The 17,473-nt window shown below is 43.2% G+C and overlaps 1 protein-coding gene across 1 annotated transcript in view; it reads left to right on the forward strand.

Annotated features, from left to right (window-relative positions):
* LOC139575304 (SH3 and multiple ankyrin repeat domains protein 2-like) overlaps positions 1-17,473 on the forward strand; it is a 182,972-nt gene that overhangs the window by 15,540 nt on the left and 149,959 nt on the right. The window contains exons 3-6 of the mRNA XM_071400252.1: positions 3,901-4,104; positions 12,478-12,549; positions 14,874-14,982; positions 17,246-17,397. Coding sequence (XP_071256353.1) covers positions 3,901-4,104; positions 12,478-12,549; positions 14,874-14,982; positions 17,246-17,397 — 537 coding nt within the window. The remainder of the gene's footprint in view (positions 1-3,900; positions 4,105-12,477; positions 12,550-14,873; positions 14,983-17,245; positions 17,398-17,473) is intronic.

The raw sequence follows: 17,473 nt of genomic DNA on the forward strand, positions 1-17,473 counted from the left end.
CTGCCAAGGACATACTGGACCCTGACCTCATTCGTCAGTTCAGGGCCCTCCACCCTGAGAAGGCTGGTAGGAACGTCAGGAGCCGTTCCTAGGAGGGGGATTCTGTCAGGTTTTGGCCAGGACTGTTCTGGTTTTTGTCACTAGATGTCCCCATTGCACCTTTTTTGTACCTTTTGTTTTTCCCTTGCTCTATTATTGTTTGCACCTGTATGTCGTTCCCTTGTTAGTATTTAATCCCTGTGTGTTCCTTAGTTCCTTGCTCAGTGTTTGTATGTTAGCACCCAGCCCCAGCCCAAGCCTTGTTGTGAACATATATTTTTCTCTTGTTGGATTTTCCAGAGGTTCTCTGGTTTTGTTCTTTTGTATTTTGAATTAGTCTTTTAGGTTTGTTTTTTCCCTTGCTGTTTTTACCACTTTGTGGATTTTCTTTGTATTTTGGAAGTTATCTATTTTTTATTAAACCACCATCTCTAGTACTGCTGTGTCTGCCTCATCTTCTGGGTTCTGCCGATTTAGTGACTGTTTCTCGCACCGGGTCCTGACACTTAGAATTGAAGAGAGGATTACATGTATGTTGATGTATTTCCCAGTGACAAACAGCCTCTGTTTTTACTTTCACATCTTCCATCCCTATACCACCCCTGCTCGGGTTGCACTTCAAACCCATTTCAGCCATTTCACTGTCAGAGAAGCTTTCAAATAGCTACTTCACTATTTCCTAAAGTTTCCCCTGTTTCATTAGATTTTTCTCATTTACCATTTATCTTATCCAGAGCGACACAGTATTGAGTTCGTAGATCTTCATACTTTTTTGGTACTGGTCTCTCGCAGGAATCGAACTCGTGGGAATTTTTTGATTTGATTTTTGATTTGAACCCACAACCCTGGGCGTTGCAAGTGCCGTGTTCTACCAACTGAGCCACACAGGACCACATAACAAAGTTTCTCCTGAAACTTAACCTTTCTATTTACTGTTCTGAGATGCACTCAGGATGAAGCTGGAGCATATAATGTAACATGATGGGAGATTTACTAGCGAAGTAACATACTGTACTGTCGGAATGGTCCCCAGCCAGGTGGAAACAGCCCATTATCTCTCCACAGACAGATGCCAGACATCTGTTCATGTACACTATCCTTCCCTCCATCCCTCCACCTCCTCCTCACCTACTCGCTGCCAGCCAGGGGGTGTTATGGGTAGAGTTCAGAGTGTTCATCAGCCTCAGTCTTTATCACAGGCACAGGTCCACTAGCACCAGCTGAGCTGCAGATCCAGAGGTAAACACACACACACACACACACACACACACACACACACACACACACACACACACACACACACACACACACACACACACACACACACACACACACACACACAAACAAACACTGAATGCCACGGCCCGTGGCCCATAATCCTCTGATTCAGCCAGGTCTGGCAGATGCTGCTGTATTGTTTGTTTGTTCAGCTCGGAGGTAATCTGGCTGGGTGCAGGAGAGGGGTCAGTGGGGTGGTGTGGTGTGACTGTCATGCTGTACCTGCGCCATAGCTGAGGTTGTGACACTGTGTGGCACTTAGAGAAGATGTGGGAAATGTGTTTGTATGGGTAAGTGTTTGTATGGGAAATGTTTTTTAAAGGGATAGTTCACCCAAATTACAAAATTATATTGGTTTCCTTACCCTGTAAGCAGTCTATGGACAAGGTATGATAGCAATCCATACTTTGCTTTAGTTTCCCTGACACTAATGTTTTAGCATTTGTGGCACAAATCCCATTCAAGTTATGATATTAGCATTTTTTCTAATCATCCATAAGTGAGTTTGTTGAGCTTCACAAACAATGTTAGATACTTTCGGATGATTTGGACATGATGAGCAAAAAATTCTAAGATCGGTCCCATGACTTGAATGGGATTTGTGCCACAAATGCTAAAATGTTAGCATGTGGAAACAGTGTCAGGGGAACTAAACCAAAGCATAGATTGCTGTCACACCTTGTCCATAGACTGCTTACAGGTTAAGGAAACAAATGTGTATTTTTTTTACTTGGGTGAACTATCCCTTTAAGTGTTTGTATGTACAGTGAGGGAAAAAAGTATTTGATCCCCTGCTGATTTTGTACGTTTGCCCACTGACAAAGAAATTATCAGTCTATAATTTTAATGGTAGGTTTATTTGAACAGTGAGAGGCAGAATAACAACAAAAATATCCAGAAAAATGCATGTCAAAAATGTTATAAATTGATTTGCATTTTAATGAGGGAAATAAGTATTTGACCCCTTCTCAATCAAAAAGATTTCTGGCTCCCAGGTGTCTTTCATACAGGTAACGAACGGAGATTAGGAGCACACTCTTAAAGGGAGTGCTCCTAATCTCAGTTTCTTACCTGTATAAAAGATACCTGTCCACAGAAGCAATCAATCAATCAGATTCCAAACTCTCCACCATGGCCAAGACCAAAGAGCTCTCCAAGGATGTCAGGGACAAGATTGTAGACCTACACAATGCTGGAATGGGCTACAAGACCATCGCCAAGCAGCTTGGTGAGAAGGTGACAACAGTTTCTGTGATTATTCGCAAATGGAAGAAACACAAAAGAACTGTCAATCTCCCTCAGCCTGGGGCTCCATGCAAGATCTCACCTCGTGGAGTTGCAATGATCATGAGAACGGTGAGGAATCAGCCCAGAACTACACAGGAGGATCTTGTCAATGATCTCAAGGCAGCTGGGACCATAGTCATCAAGAAAACAATTGGTAACACACTATGCCGTGAAGGACTGAAATCCTGCAGCGCCCGCAAGGTCCCCTGCTCAAGAAAGCACATATACATGCCCGTCTGAAGTTTGCCAATGAACATCTGAATGATTCAGAGGACAACTGGGTGAACGTGTTGTGGTCAGATGAGACCAAAATGGAGTTCTTTGGCATCAACCCAACTTGCCGTGTTTGGAGGAGGAGGAATGCTGCCTATGACCCCAAGAAACCATCCCCACCGTCAAACATGGAGGTGGAAACATTATGCTTTGGGGGTGTTTTTCTGCTAAAGGGACAGGACAACTTCACCGCATCAAAGGGACGATGGACGGGGCCATGTACCGTCAAATCTTGGGTGAAAACCTCCTTCCCTCAGCCAGGGTATTGAAAATGGGTCGTGGATGGGTATTCCAGCATGACAATGACCCAAAACACACAGCCAAGGCAACAAAGGAGTGGCTCAAGAAGAAGCACATTAAGGTCCTGGAGTGGCCTAGCCAGTCTCCAGACCTTAATCCCATAGAAAATCTGTGGAGGGAGCTGAAGGTTCGAGTTGCCAAACGTCAGCCTCGAAACCTTAATGACTTGAAGAAGATCTGCAAAGAGGAGTGGGACAAAATCCCTCCTGAGATGTGTGCAAACCTGGTGGCCAACTACAAGAAACGTCTGACCTCTGTGATTGCCAACAAGGGTTTTGCCACCAAGTACTAAGTCATGTTTTGCAGAGGGGTCAAATACTTATTTCCCTCATTAAAATGCAAATCAATTCATAACATTTTTGACATGCGTTTTTCTGGATTTTTTTGTTGATATTCTGTCTCTCACTGTTCAAATAAACCTACCATTAAAATTATAGACTGATCATTTCTTTGTCAGTGGGCAAACGTACAAAATCAGCAGGGGATCAAATACTTTTTTCCCTCACTGTATAAGGGTTTGTAGGGTAATGTTTGTAAGTGTTTGTAAAGGAAATGTTGGTGACGGTATTGCCTGGGAATGCTCAAGCCCAGACTCTTGGCCTACAACTGAAAGTCTGTGACCCGTTTTCTTTTACCATGATTCTCACTTTTCCCCTCTCTAACCCTACCCCTTTCAACACCCCTATTCCCAACCCCAACCCCAACCCCAACCCCCTCACGCAGAAATGTATGCGGTTCAACCCCAACGCGACTGTGTGGGTCGCCAAGCAGAGGATCCTGTGCACGTTGAGCCAGAGTCTGAAGGATGTGCTGAACTACGGACTCTTCCAGCCCGCCATGAACGGACGTGATGGGAAGTTCCTGGATGAGGAACGCCTCCTCCTGGAATACCCACAGCCAATCAGCAAAGGAGTTCCAGCTCTGGAGGTAGAGTGCCAGCCAATCACTGAAGTTGTTACGTATTTAAAAAAGGTGTGGTATTTCTATTTCTATTTATTATGGATCCCCATTAGCTGCTGCCAAGGCAGTATAATATCACCATACAACAATATAAAAAATATACGTGTGTGTAGAAGAAGTGTGTTAGTATGCGTGTGTCTCTTCGCAGTCCGCGTTGTTCCATAAGGTGTAGTTTTATACATTTTTTAAGTCTGATTTTATTGCTTGCATGAGTTACTTGATGTGGAATAGAGTTCCATGTAGTCATGGCTCTGTGTATTATTGTGCATTTTCCAGAGTCTGTCCTGGACTTGGGCACTATGAAGAGACCCCAGGTAGCATGTCTTGCGGAGTATGCATGTGTGTCCAAGCTCTGTGCTAGTCGTACAAACAGACAGTTCGTTGCTTTTGACATGTCAATACCTCTCACAAAGACAAGTAGTGGTGCAGTCAATCTCTAATTTGAGCCAGGAGAGATTAGGGCTATACTGGTATTGATGCACGGACCGGTTTAGGTTTTTACTTTACCTTCTATAAGCATATTTGAAAGTTTGGTTAATGCGATATGCCGTGTATAAGGTACATTTTTATAGTTTACTTCGCTACTTGAGTCATATCTCTCCACTCTCTCTCTCTTCATTGTAATTTCCCTATGTACCTCTTTGTGGCACTTGACCATATGACTGGGCAGGAGTCCAGGTGTGACAAAACTAGGGCCCGTAGGACTTGTTTTGTTGATAGTAAAGTCAAGAAATCAGAGCAACACTTTATTACGGACAGACCTCTCCCCATCTTCGCTTCCATTGCATCAATATGTTTTGACCATGGCAGTTTAAAATCCAGGGTTACACCAAGCAGTTTAGTCTGCTCAACTTGTTCAATTTCCACATTATTGTCACGCCCTGACCTTAGTTATCTTTGTTTTCTTTATTATTTTGGTTAGGTCAGGGTGTGACATGGGGGATGTATGTGTTTCGTCTTGTCTAGGGGTTTTGTATGTTGATGGGGTGTTTACTAGTCTAGGTGTTTGTATGTCTATGGTTGCCTAGATTGGTTCTCAATTAGAGGCAGCTGTTTATCGTTGTCTCTGATTGGGAACCATATTTAGGCAGCCATATTCCGTTGGGTATTTCGTGGGTTATTGTCTATATGTAAGTTGCCTGTGTCTGCACTTGTTTAATATATAGCTTCACGTTCGTTTGTTGTTTTGCTTAGTTTGTTTAAGTGTTCTTCGTTTCGTTAAATAAATAGAAGAATGTATTCTTATCACGCTGCGCATTGGTCCTCCTCTCTTCATCCAAACGACGAACGTGACAATTATTCATTACAATATTTAGTTGAAGTTTAGGGTTTAGTGAATGGTTTGTCCCAAATACAATGCTTTATTGTTTATATTTAGTTTATTACTTGCCACCCATTCTAAAACTGACTGCGGCTCTTTGCTAAGTATTGCAGTGATTTCAATTGCTGTGGTAGCAAACGTGTATAATGTTGAGTCATCAGCATACACACTGTAGATAGACAGGCTTTACTCAGTGCCAGTGGCAGGTCATTAGTAAAGATTTTAAAAAGTAAGGGGCCCAGACAACTGGATTAGGTTGGAGAGGCTCCCATTAAAGAATACCCTCTGTGTTTTGTTAGACAGGTAACTCGATCCACGATATAGCAGGGGATGTAAAGCCATAACACGTACGTTTTTCCAGCAGCCGATTCTAATCGATAATGTCAAAATCTGCACTGAAGTCTAACAAAACAGCTCCCACGGTCTTCTTATTATCAGCCAGTCATCAGTCATTTGTGTAAGTGCTGTACATGTTGAGTGCCCCTCCCTATAAGCATGCTGAAAGTCAATTGTTAATTTGTGTACTGTGAAATAGCATTGTATCTGGTCAAACACAATTTCTTCCAGAAGTTCACTGAGGGTTGGTAGCAGGCGGATTGGTCGACTGTTAGAGCCAGTAAAGGGTGTTTTGCTATTCTTGGGTAGCAGAATTACTTTTGCTTCCCTCTAGGCCCGAGGGCACACACTTCCTGTAGGCTTAGATTGATGAGATGGCAAATAGGAGTGGCAATGTCGTCCGCTATCATCCTCAGTCATTTTCCATCCAAGTTGTCAGACCCAGGTGGCTTGTCATTGTCGATAGACAACAATTATTATTTCACCTCTTCCACACTCACTTTACGCAATTCAAAATGACAGTGCTTGCCTTTCATAATTTGTTCAGTTATGCATGGATGTGTAGGTTCAGAATATGTTGTTTGTATGTCATGCCTAAATTTGCTAATCTTGCCAATGAAAAAACAATATCAGTGGGTTTTGTGATGAATGAGCCATCTGATTCAATGAATGATGGAGCCAAGTTCACCTTTTTGCTCAAAATCATTTAAGGTGCTCCAAAGCTTTTTATTATCATTCTTTATATAATTTATCTTTGTTTCATAGTACAGTTTCTTCTTTTTGTTCAGTTTAGTCACATGATTGCTCAATTTTACAGTACGTTTGCCAATCGGTTGTGCAGCCAGACTTATTTTCCATTCGTTTTGCCTCATCCCTCTCAATCATACCATTTTTTAATTCCTCATCAATGCACGGGGATTTAACAGTTTTTACAGACATTTTCTTAATTGGTGCATGCTTATTAGTAACTGGAAAAAGCAATTTCAGAAATGTGTCAAGTCTGGTTGCTCCTCATTACACACCAGACCAGAAAATATTATTTACATCAATAACATAGGAATCATTACACAACATATTGTATGACCTCTTATACACTATATTAGGCCCAGCCTTTGGAACTTTGGTTTTCCTAGATATGGCTGCTATATTATGATCACTACATCCAATGGATTTGGATACTGCTTTAAAGCAAATTTCTAGAGCATTAGTAAAGATGTGATCAATATATGTGGATGATTTCATTCCTGTGCTGTTTGTAAATACGCTTGTAGGTTGACTGATAACCTGAACCAGGTTGCAGGCACTGGTTACAGTTTGAAGCCTTTTCTTGAGCGGATAGCTTGATGAAAGCCAGTCAATATTTAGGTCACCCAGAAAATATACCTCTCTGTTGACATCACATACATTATCAAACATTTCACACATATTATCCAGATACTGACTGTTAGAACTTGGTGGTCTGTAGCAACTTCCCAAAATAATAGGCTTTAGGTGAGGCAGGTGAGCCTGTAGCCATATTACTTAAACAATATTTGACATGAGATCCTCTCTAATCTTTACAGCAGTGGTTCCCAAACTTTTTATAGTCCCGTACCCTTTCAAACATTCAACCTCCAGCTGCATACTCCCTCTAGCACCAGGGTCAGCGCACTCTCAAATGTAGTTTTTTTGCCATCATTGTAATCCTGCCACACACACACTATACGAAACATTTATTAAACATGAGATTGAGTGTGAGTTTTTGTCACGACCCGGCTCGTGAAAAGTGACAGGGAGCTCTTATAGGACCAGAGCACAAATAATAATATAATAATAATCAATCATTTTGCTCTTTATTTAGCCATCTTACATATGAAACCTTATTTGTTCATCAAAAATGGTGAATAACTCACCACAGGTTAATGAGAAGGGTGTGCTTGAAAGGATGCACATAACTCTGCAATGTTGGGTTGCATTGGAGAGAGTCTCAGTCTTAAATAATTTTTACTGCAGCATAAATACTGGAGGCTGAGACAGGAGGGGTCAGGAGACACTGTGGCCCCATCCGATGATACCCCCGGACAGGGCCAAACAGGCAGGATATAACCCCACCCACTTTGCCAAAGCACAGCCCCCACACCACTAGAGGGATATCTTCAACCACCAACTTACCATCCTGAGACAAGGCCGAGTATAGCCCATAAAGATCTCCGCCACGGCACAACCCAAGGGGGGCGCCAACCCAGACAGGAAGATCACGTCAGTGACTCAACCCACTCAAGTGACGCACCCCTCCTAGGGACGGCATGGAAGAGCACCAGTAAGCCAGTGACTCAGCCCCTGTAATAGGGTTAGAGGCAGAGAGTCCCAGTGGAGAGAGAGGAACTGGCCGGGCAGAGACAGCAAGAACGGTTCGTTGCTCCAGAGCCTTTCCGTTCACCTTCACACTCCTGGGCCAGACTACACTCAATCATATGACCCACTGAAAATATGAGTCTTCAGTAAAGACTTAAAGGTTGAGACCGAGTCTGCGTCTCTCACATGGGTAAGCAGACCATTCCATAAAAATGGAGCTCTATAGGAGAAAGCCCTGCCTCCAGCTGTTTGCTTAGAAATTCTAGGGACAATTAGGAGGCCTGCGTCTTGTGACCGTAGTGTACGTGTAGGTATGTACGGCAGGACCAAATCGGAAAGATAGATAGGAGCAAGCCCATGTAATGCTTTGTAGGTTAGCAGTAAAACCTTGAAATCCTTAACAGGAAGCCAGTGTAGGGAGGCTAGCACTGGAGTAATATGATCACATTTTTTGGTTCTAGTCAGGATTCTAGCAGCCGTATTTAGCACTAACTGAAGTTTATTTAGTACTTTATCCGGGTAGCCGGAAAGTAGAGCATTGCAGTAGTCTAACCTAGAAGTAACAAAAACATGGATTCATTTTTCTGCATCATTTTTGGACAGAAAGTTTCTGATTTTTGCAATGTTATGTAGATGGAAAAAAGCTGTCCTTGAAACAGTCTTGATATGTTCATCAAAAGAGAGATCAGGGTCCAGAGTAACGCCGAGGTCCTTCGCAGTTTTATTTGAGACGACTGTACAACCATCAAGATTAATTGTCAGATTCAACAGAAGATCTCTTTGTTTCTTGGGACCTAGAAAAAGCTTTAAAAGTAGAAAGTTTGCAGCCATCCACTTCCTTATGTCTGAAACATAGGCTTCTAGCGAGGGCAATTTTGGGGCTTCACCATGTTTCATTGAAATGCACAGCTGTGTTATCCACATAGCAGTGAAAGTTAACATTATGTTTTCGAATGACATCCCCAAGAGGTAAAATATATAGTGAAAACAATAGTGGTTCTAAAACGGAACCTTGAGGAACACCGAAATTTACAGTTGATTTGTCAGAGGACAAACCATTCACAGAGACAAACTGATATCTTTCCGACAGATAAGTTCTAAACCAGGCCAGAACTTGTCCGTGTAGACCAATTTGGGTTTCCAATGTCTCCAAAAGAATGTGGTGATCGATGGTATCAAAGGCAGCACTAAGGTCTAGGAGCATGCAGAGCCTCGGTCTGACGTCATTAAAAGGTCATTTACCACCTTCACAAGTGCAGTCTCAGTGCTATGATGGGGTCTAAAACCAGACTGAAACATTTCGTATACATTGTTTGTCTTCAGGAAGACAGTGAGTTGCTGCGCAACAGCTTTTTCAAAAAAAAATGCAGAGGAATGGAAGATTCGATATAGGCCGATAGTTTTTGATATTTTCTAGGTCAAGGTTTGGCTTTTTCAAGAGAGGCTTTATTACTGCCACTTTTAGTGAGTTTGGTACACATCCCGTTGATACAGAGCCGTTTATTATGTTCAACATAGGAGGGCCAAGCACAGGAAGCAGCTCTTTCAGTAGTTTAGTTGGAGTAGGGTCCAGTATGCAGAGGCCATGATTATTTTCATCATTGTGTCAAGAGATATAGTACTAAAACACTTACGTGTCTCTCTTGATCCTAGGTCCTGGCAGAGTTGTGCAGACTCAGGACAACTGAGCTTTGGAGGAATATGCAGATTTAAAGAGGAGTCCGTAATTTGCTTTCTAATGACCATGATCTTTTCCTCAAAGAAGTTCATGAATTTATTACTGCGGAAGTGAAAGACATCCTCTCTTGGGGAATGCTGCTTTTTAGTTAACTTTGCGACAGTATCAAAAAGAAATGTTGGATTGTTCTTATTATCCTCAATTAAGTTGGAAAAATACGATGATCGAGCAGCAGTGAGGGCTCTTCGATACTGCACGGTACTGTCTTTCCAAGCTAGTCGGAAGACTTCCAGTTTGGTGTGGCGCCATTTCCGTTCCAATTTTCTGGAAGCTTGCTTCAGAGCTCGGGTATTTTCTGTATACCAGGGAGCTAGTTTCTTATGACAAATGTTTTTAGTTTTTAGAGGTGCAACTGCATCTAGGGTATTGCGCAAGGTTAAATTGAGTTCCTCAGTTAGGTGGTTAACTGATTTTTGTCCTCTGACGTCCTTGGGTAGGCAGAGGGAGTCTGGAAGGGCATCAAGTAATCTTTCGGTTGTCTGAGAATTTATAGCACGACTTTTGATGCTCCTTGGTTGGGGTCTGAGCAGATTATTTGTTGTGATTGCAAACGTAATAAAATGGTGGTCTGATAGTCCAGGATTATGAGGAAAAACATTAAGATCCACAACATTTATTCCATGGGACAAACTAGGTCCAGAGTATGACTGTGACAGTGAGTAGGTCCAGAGACATATTGGACAAAACCCACTGAGTCAATGATGGCTCCGAAAACATTTTGGAGTGGGTCTGTGGACTTTTCCATGTGAATATTATCTGCTATGACTACAATGTCCGATAGGAATTCAGGGAACTCAGTGAGGAACGCTGTATATGGTCCAGGAGGCCTGTAAACAGTAGCTATAAAAAGTGATTGAGTAGGCTGCATAGATTTCATGATTAGAAGCTCAAAAGACGAAAACGTCGGGGGTTTTTTGTAATTTTTTTTTAAAATGTGCTATTGTAAATGTCAGCAACACCTCCACCTTTGCGGGATGCGCGGGGGATATGGTCACTAGTGTAACCAGGAGGTGAGGCCTCATTTAACACAGTCAATTCATCAGGCTTAAGCCATGTTTCAGTCAGGCCAATCACATCAAGATTATGATCAGTGATTAGTTCATTGACTATAACTGCCTTTGACGTGAGGGATCTAACATTAAGTAGCCCTATTTTGAGATGTGAGGTATCACGATGTCTTTCAATAATGGCAGGAATGGAGGAGGTCTTTATTCTAGTGAGATTGCTAAGGCGAACACCGCCATGTTTAGTTTTGCCCAACCTAGGTCGAGGCACAGACACGGTCTCAATGGGGATAGCTGAGCTGACTACACTGACTGTGCTAGTGGCAGACTCCACTAAGCTGGCAGGCTGGCTAACAGCCTGCTGCCTGGGCTGCACCCTATTTCATTGTGGAGCTAGAGGAGTTAGAGCCCTGTCTATGTTGGTAGATAAGATGAGAGCACCCCTCCAGCTAGGATGGAGTCCGTCACTCCTCAACAGGCCAGGCTTGGTCCTGTTTGTGGGTGAGTCCCAGAAAGAGGGACAATTATCTACAAATTCTATCTTTTGGGAGGGGCAGAAAACAGTTTTCAACCAGCGATTGAGTTGTGAGACTCTGCTGTAGAGCTCATCACTCCCCCTAACTCGGAGGGGGCCAGAGACAATTACACGCTGAAGCTATGTTGCGCTTGGTGACCTCTGACTGTTTCATCCTAACATCGTTGGTGCCGACGTGGATAACAATATCTCTATACTCTCTACACTCGCCAGTTTTAGCTTTAGCCAGCACCATCTTCAGATTAGCCTTCTTAACGTCGGTAGCCCTGCCCCCTGGTAAACAGTGTATGATCGCTGGATGATTCTTTTTATGTCTAATACTGCGGGTAATGGAGTCGCCAATGACTAGGGTTTTCAATTTGTCAGAGCTAATGGTGGGAGCCTTCGGCGTCTCAGTCCCAGTAACGGGAGGAGTAGAGACCAGAGAAGGCTCGGCCTCAGACTCCGACTCGCTGCTTAATGGGGAGAACCGGTTGAAAGTTTCTGTCGGCTGAATGAGCGACACCGGTTGAGCATTCCTACAGCATTTCCCTCCAGAAGCCATGAGAAAGTTGTCCGGCTGCAGGGACCGTGCGAGGGGATTTGTACTAACGTTACTATCTGTACTTACTGGTGGCACAGACGCTGTTTCATCCTTTCCTACACTGAAATTACCCTTGCCTAACGATTGTGTCTGAAGCTGGGCTTGCGGCACAGCTATCCTCGCCGTAAGGCGATCGTTCTCCTGTATATTATGAGTACAGCGACTGCAATTAGAAGGCATCATGTTAATGTTACTACTTAGCTTCGGCTGTTGGAAGTCCTGACGAACCATGTCCAGATAAAGCGTCCGGAGTGAAAAAGTTGAATGAAAAAAAGTTGAGTGAGGGAAAAACTAAAAAATATAAACGGTAATTAAAAAATAAAACCATAAAGTTGTCAGGTAGCAAAGTAAGGTTGGCAACAAAAAGCATAGCAACACGTAAACAAGTCTGCAATTGTGACAGAACAACTGTCATTGCTACATGGCACCATGTCATACATATCTGACTGACCCAAATCCTATTTTTTTCCTCTATTCTCTTTTGCACAGTTCCGCTACAAGAGCCGGGTCTACAGGCAGACCCATGTGGAAGAGAAGCAGATTGCCAAACTTCACACCAAGGTGAGTGGTGTGGACAAACTTCACACTCTCTCCTAACAACCAGCTGGGGTCTTACTGCACACATGCACTCACACAAACACAAACACACACTGTTGGGAGCAACAGAGATGCTGGAGTGTCACTTTATCTCACTTTATCTCACTGTCAACACACAGACACTCAAACATCTTCAGTTATGTCAGCTGTTGTCACTGTGAGCCTCTGTAGTCTCTCTCGAGTGTCCTGTCTGCATGTCTCTCTCTACTCTATACTCTCCTGTCCGCATGTCTACTCTTTACTTTCCGTAAGAGTCAAGGAGGCGAAAAGATGGTGATATGGAGAGAGGTTGGTAGTTATTTGCTCCACAGTAGTCAACCACAGAGAGCCTGATGGCACCATTAACTTATTAAACTGATAATAAAACCCTTGTGTAGATCCATCATGTACTGTATGGAGTTAAATTAGTGCCACCACTCAGTTTTCAGAATAAATTATTAGGTTTGATTGTGTTGGGCTGGAGCAAAAATGTGCAGCCCGGGAAGACCGATATCTGGAACTGAAAACCCCTGTTTTAGGGGATGTTTGTCGAGGTGTGTGGCTCTAAGAGCCCTTGTTGTGGGGGACCAGTCCACCTGGGCTCTCTCTCTGCCTCCTGACAGGTGACATTTCTGGGTTAGGACTGGAGCAGCTCACCCCTAATTGTGTGTGTGTGTGTGTGTGTGTGTGTGTGTGTGTGTGTGTGTGTGTGTGTGTGTGTGTGTGTGTGTGTGTGTGTGTGTGTGTGTGTGTGTGTGTGTGTGTGTGTGAGAGAGAGAGAGAGAGAGACAATTGGAGTCAGGGATTAGCATGAGAGAGACAGTGAGGGGAACCTGTCTCGTACCTTTTAAATGCCACGTCCAACACTGGCATTTCACACCTTATAACCACACTCAATTACACAAGGTTTCGCAGCTGTCTGAAATTGAACCAGTAGAAGGTGGAAGAAAGCCCAAAACATTTGGATATAAATCTAAGGTGCTGTTACCAAGGTCATGGGTGGCATTATACAAGTCCATTAGGCCAACAAGCTTCTGAGGAAGTGTGAGAGACAAGTTTGTAATTGCGGTCCATTATCTGTTGGCGAGTTGAGTCAGGATTCCGTGGCAAAGGTGGAATTGGCCTGTAAAATGATTCAATGGACGTATATTTCATGTCTCGCCTGTGCCCACTTAACCTGGATCACTGTGCATGTGCTCACACATGCACGAGCACACATAAGCACACAAAATACGCACTTTGCATATCTGCCGCTGGTAAATGTTCACTGACTGTATGAGGAAAAAATGATGAATACATGATATATAATAATAATTAGTAAATGATAACTTGATGGTGTGTCATATTCCTTTCTAATTATGTCATCATAAATGAATTTATGCTAAGGCAATGCACACCTTTGTATTATGTGCCAATAAAGCATCACTGAATTGAGAGAGCAGTATCTGACGGAAAACGAAGGGAGGGTGATATAAAGAGAGGGTGGGAAGTGAGCACATGCTGGTTTCCATACTGGTGTACAGTTCCATGTACTGTATTTCTGACACATATAGATTGACTCATGGTGATTGCGCAGATGAGGTGTATACAGGTCCACCCCTACTATGTTCTGCTCTTTCCTCCCTACATTTCTCTCTCTACCTCCATCTCTTCAAAGATTAACATTTTTGTCCCTCCCTCCCTCCCTCCCTCCCTCCCTCCCTCCCTCCCTCCCTCCCTCCCTCCCTCACTCACTCACTCCCTCCCTCTTCTACTTCTCCATATGTTCATCATCATCCTCTTCTCCTCTCTCTTCCTCCTCCCTTCCTCCTCTCCTCTCTTCCTATAGTGTTTAGGGAGCTGTTCTTTAATCTATTTATATCTGCCCTGGAAAGCAGATGAGAACACTCATCCCATTGTGCACTCTATGCTCCAATCAGCACACCCCAATCATTCAATCAATCTCTCTTTCTTTTGTTCTCTCTCCCCCCTCTTGTGTCCCTGTTTTTCTCTCTCCTTCTCTCTTTTTTCTAACCTTCTCCCCTTCATATCTCTGACCTACACACACACACACACACACACACACACACACACACACACACACACACACACACACACACACACACACACACACACACACACACACACACACACACACACACACACACACACACACACACACACACACACACACACACACACACACACACACACACACACACACACACACACTCTCTCTACACTCTCTCTCTCTCTCTCTCTCTCTACACTCTCTCTCTCTCTCTCTCTCTCTCTCTAACCCTCCTTTTTTTCCCGCTCTCCATCTCCAGGCCAACTTGAGAAAGTTTATGGACCTCATCCAGCACCATCAGGTGGAGAAAGTATCTAGGCTGCTGGAGAGAGGGCTGGACCCCAACTACCAGGATACAGAGACCGGTGGTAATGCTACACACACACACATGCACAAACACACACATCATGAACACAGGTGGTTTGACATAATCACAGAGCTAACAAGATAGATACTGCTGAGAAATACCCCCTTGGCTCCTCACATTTAAATCTGATCATTTCTCCCACCCACTACCAAGACAGCACAACCTAGCCCCCTGATCAATCCCATTGGTTTTTAAATTAACACACAGATCAATGGCAACTCTACTCAACTCTACTCAGAGATCCGTATCATTAGCATAGGGGAGAGTGGCCATAAGCCTCCCTGTGTGGTGTACACAGAGTTAGCAACAAGGGATAAGAACAGGGTAAGAGGGAGCAGAGATGAACATACAGAGCTTAGAAAAATGTATATATACTCTATTAGAACTGAGCAAACTATCTTCGCTATTAGTCAAACCCAATGTACTCATTCTCCTATGAAGCATCATTGAACTGGCATTATGTACTGCCAGAATGTACTCCAACGCTCTGAGCATCAATTAACAACCACAGGAGGGTATTTGGAGGCTAAGACGTGGGTTAGTTGAGATTTTAAGGCAATCAATGAAGCTATTAGGGGTATTAGGGCTGTAAGGGTTCTAAAGATTTTCACGAGTTAGTTAGAGGTATTACGGCATTTTAAGAGCTGGGGACACAGTCAGCATTGTGTGAATAAAGTACTGGACAAGCTGGATAAATGCAGAGCAAATGCAGCCATTCAGTTAAGGCTTATAAAGAAGTACCTAAAGGAAACCGGTGTTAGGGCTCGTAGCAGGGAAATTGAGGGGGTATTAATGGGATATAAGTGGTAATGGTAGATTAAGCCTTATTGCTGGGAGATTGAGGGATAAGAGCAGCTTGTAGAATAGCGCTCAATTATAGAGCTCTGGCTCACTATTGATTTTGGTTGTAGAAGTACACACATGGACATAAGCATAGGCACACACACACACACACACACACACACACACACACACACACACACACACACACACACACACACACACACACACACACACACACACACACACACACACACACACACACACACACACACACACACACACACACACACACACACACACACACACACACACACACACACACACACACACACACACACACACACACACACACACACACACACACACACACACGTACGTTCTGTTCTAAATCCCAAGCTAATTACATCACAATTACATAGGGCTCAGATGTAGACCGACACAAATTGACCCCGAAGATTTACCACCCACTGTGTCGCCCAGAACATAGTCTCATACAACTACGTTCTATTCCATTGACTACTTTTAATTCACTACATTCCTAAAGAAAATGGTGTACTTTTTACTCCGTACGTTTTTCCTGACACCCAAAAGTATTCGTTATATTTCGAATGCTTAGCAGGACAGGAAAATTGTCGAATTCACACACTTATCAAGAGAACATCCCTGGTCATCCCTACTGCCTCTGATCTGGTGGACTCACTAAACACATGCTTCATTTGTAAATGATGTCTGAGTGTTGGAGTATGCCCCTGGCTATCCGTAAATAAATAAAAAAGAAAAGAAAAGGGTGCGTCAGGTTTGCTGAATATAAGGAATTTGAAATAATTTATATTTTTACTTTTACTTTTGATACTTAAGAATATTTTAGCAATTACATTTACTTTTGATACTTAAGTATGTTTAAAACCAAATACTTATAGACTTTTACTCAAGTAGGAATTTACTGGGTGACTTTCACTTTTACTTGAGTAATTTTCTATTAAGGTATCTTTATTTTTACTCAAGTATGACAATTCGGTACTTTTTCCAACATTGCCTCTATGGCCTACAATTCCTTTGTGGTTCCATTTTGTCTGTTTTCTGTTCTGTTTCTGTTCCATTCCGACTGTGTTCCTATGTTATGTTGCATTCTGTGCTCTGATCCATCTTTGATCCCTTTCTTCTCTGTTCTGTTCTCTTCTAATTTGTCTGTGGTGTTCTAACAGTACTCACAAACAGTCTGTTCACTGTGTCCATCCCGTTCAGAATCACCAAAATGAAAGCTACTGTAGACAATCAAGGAACATCGTAATCGTTGACAAAATGATGGACCGAGAGAATGTTAACCTCGTTCGACCATCGTAAACGAGCAAGCTTCCATTCTGAAACTAAACGAGAGTGCAGCGGTCAACATGGTGGATCAGTTTAACAGAATGTGGCCTCAGGCAAAATAAGGTAGAGACCCAAGGTCTGCACTTTATCCTGTCTCTGTCATTCTACAGAGACCCCCCTGACATTTGCGGCCCACCTGGATAACGTGGTGGAGATTATAAAGGTTCTGAAGAATGGAGGGGCTCACCTGGACTTCAGGGCCAAAGATGGCATGACGGCGCTACACAAAGCTGCTAGGTCCAAGAACCAGGTTACTCTGACGGTACGGACACACACACACACACCAACTCACGCATGCGTACTCACATGCACATGAACACACACAACATTTACCCTGC

Source organism: Salvelinus alpinus, chromosome 5 (genome assembly GCF_045679555.1).
Source record: "Salvelinus alpinus chromosome 5, SLU_Salpinus.1, whole genome shotgun sequence".
Taxonomy (NCBI): domain Eukaryota; kingdom Metazoa; phylum Chordata; class Actinopteri; order Salmoniformes; family Salmonidae; genus Salvelinus; species Salvelinus alpinus.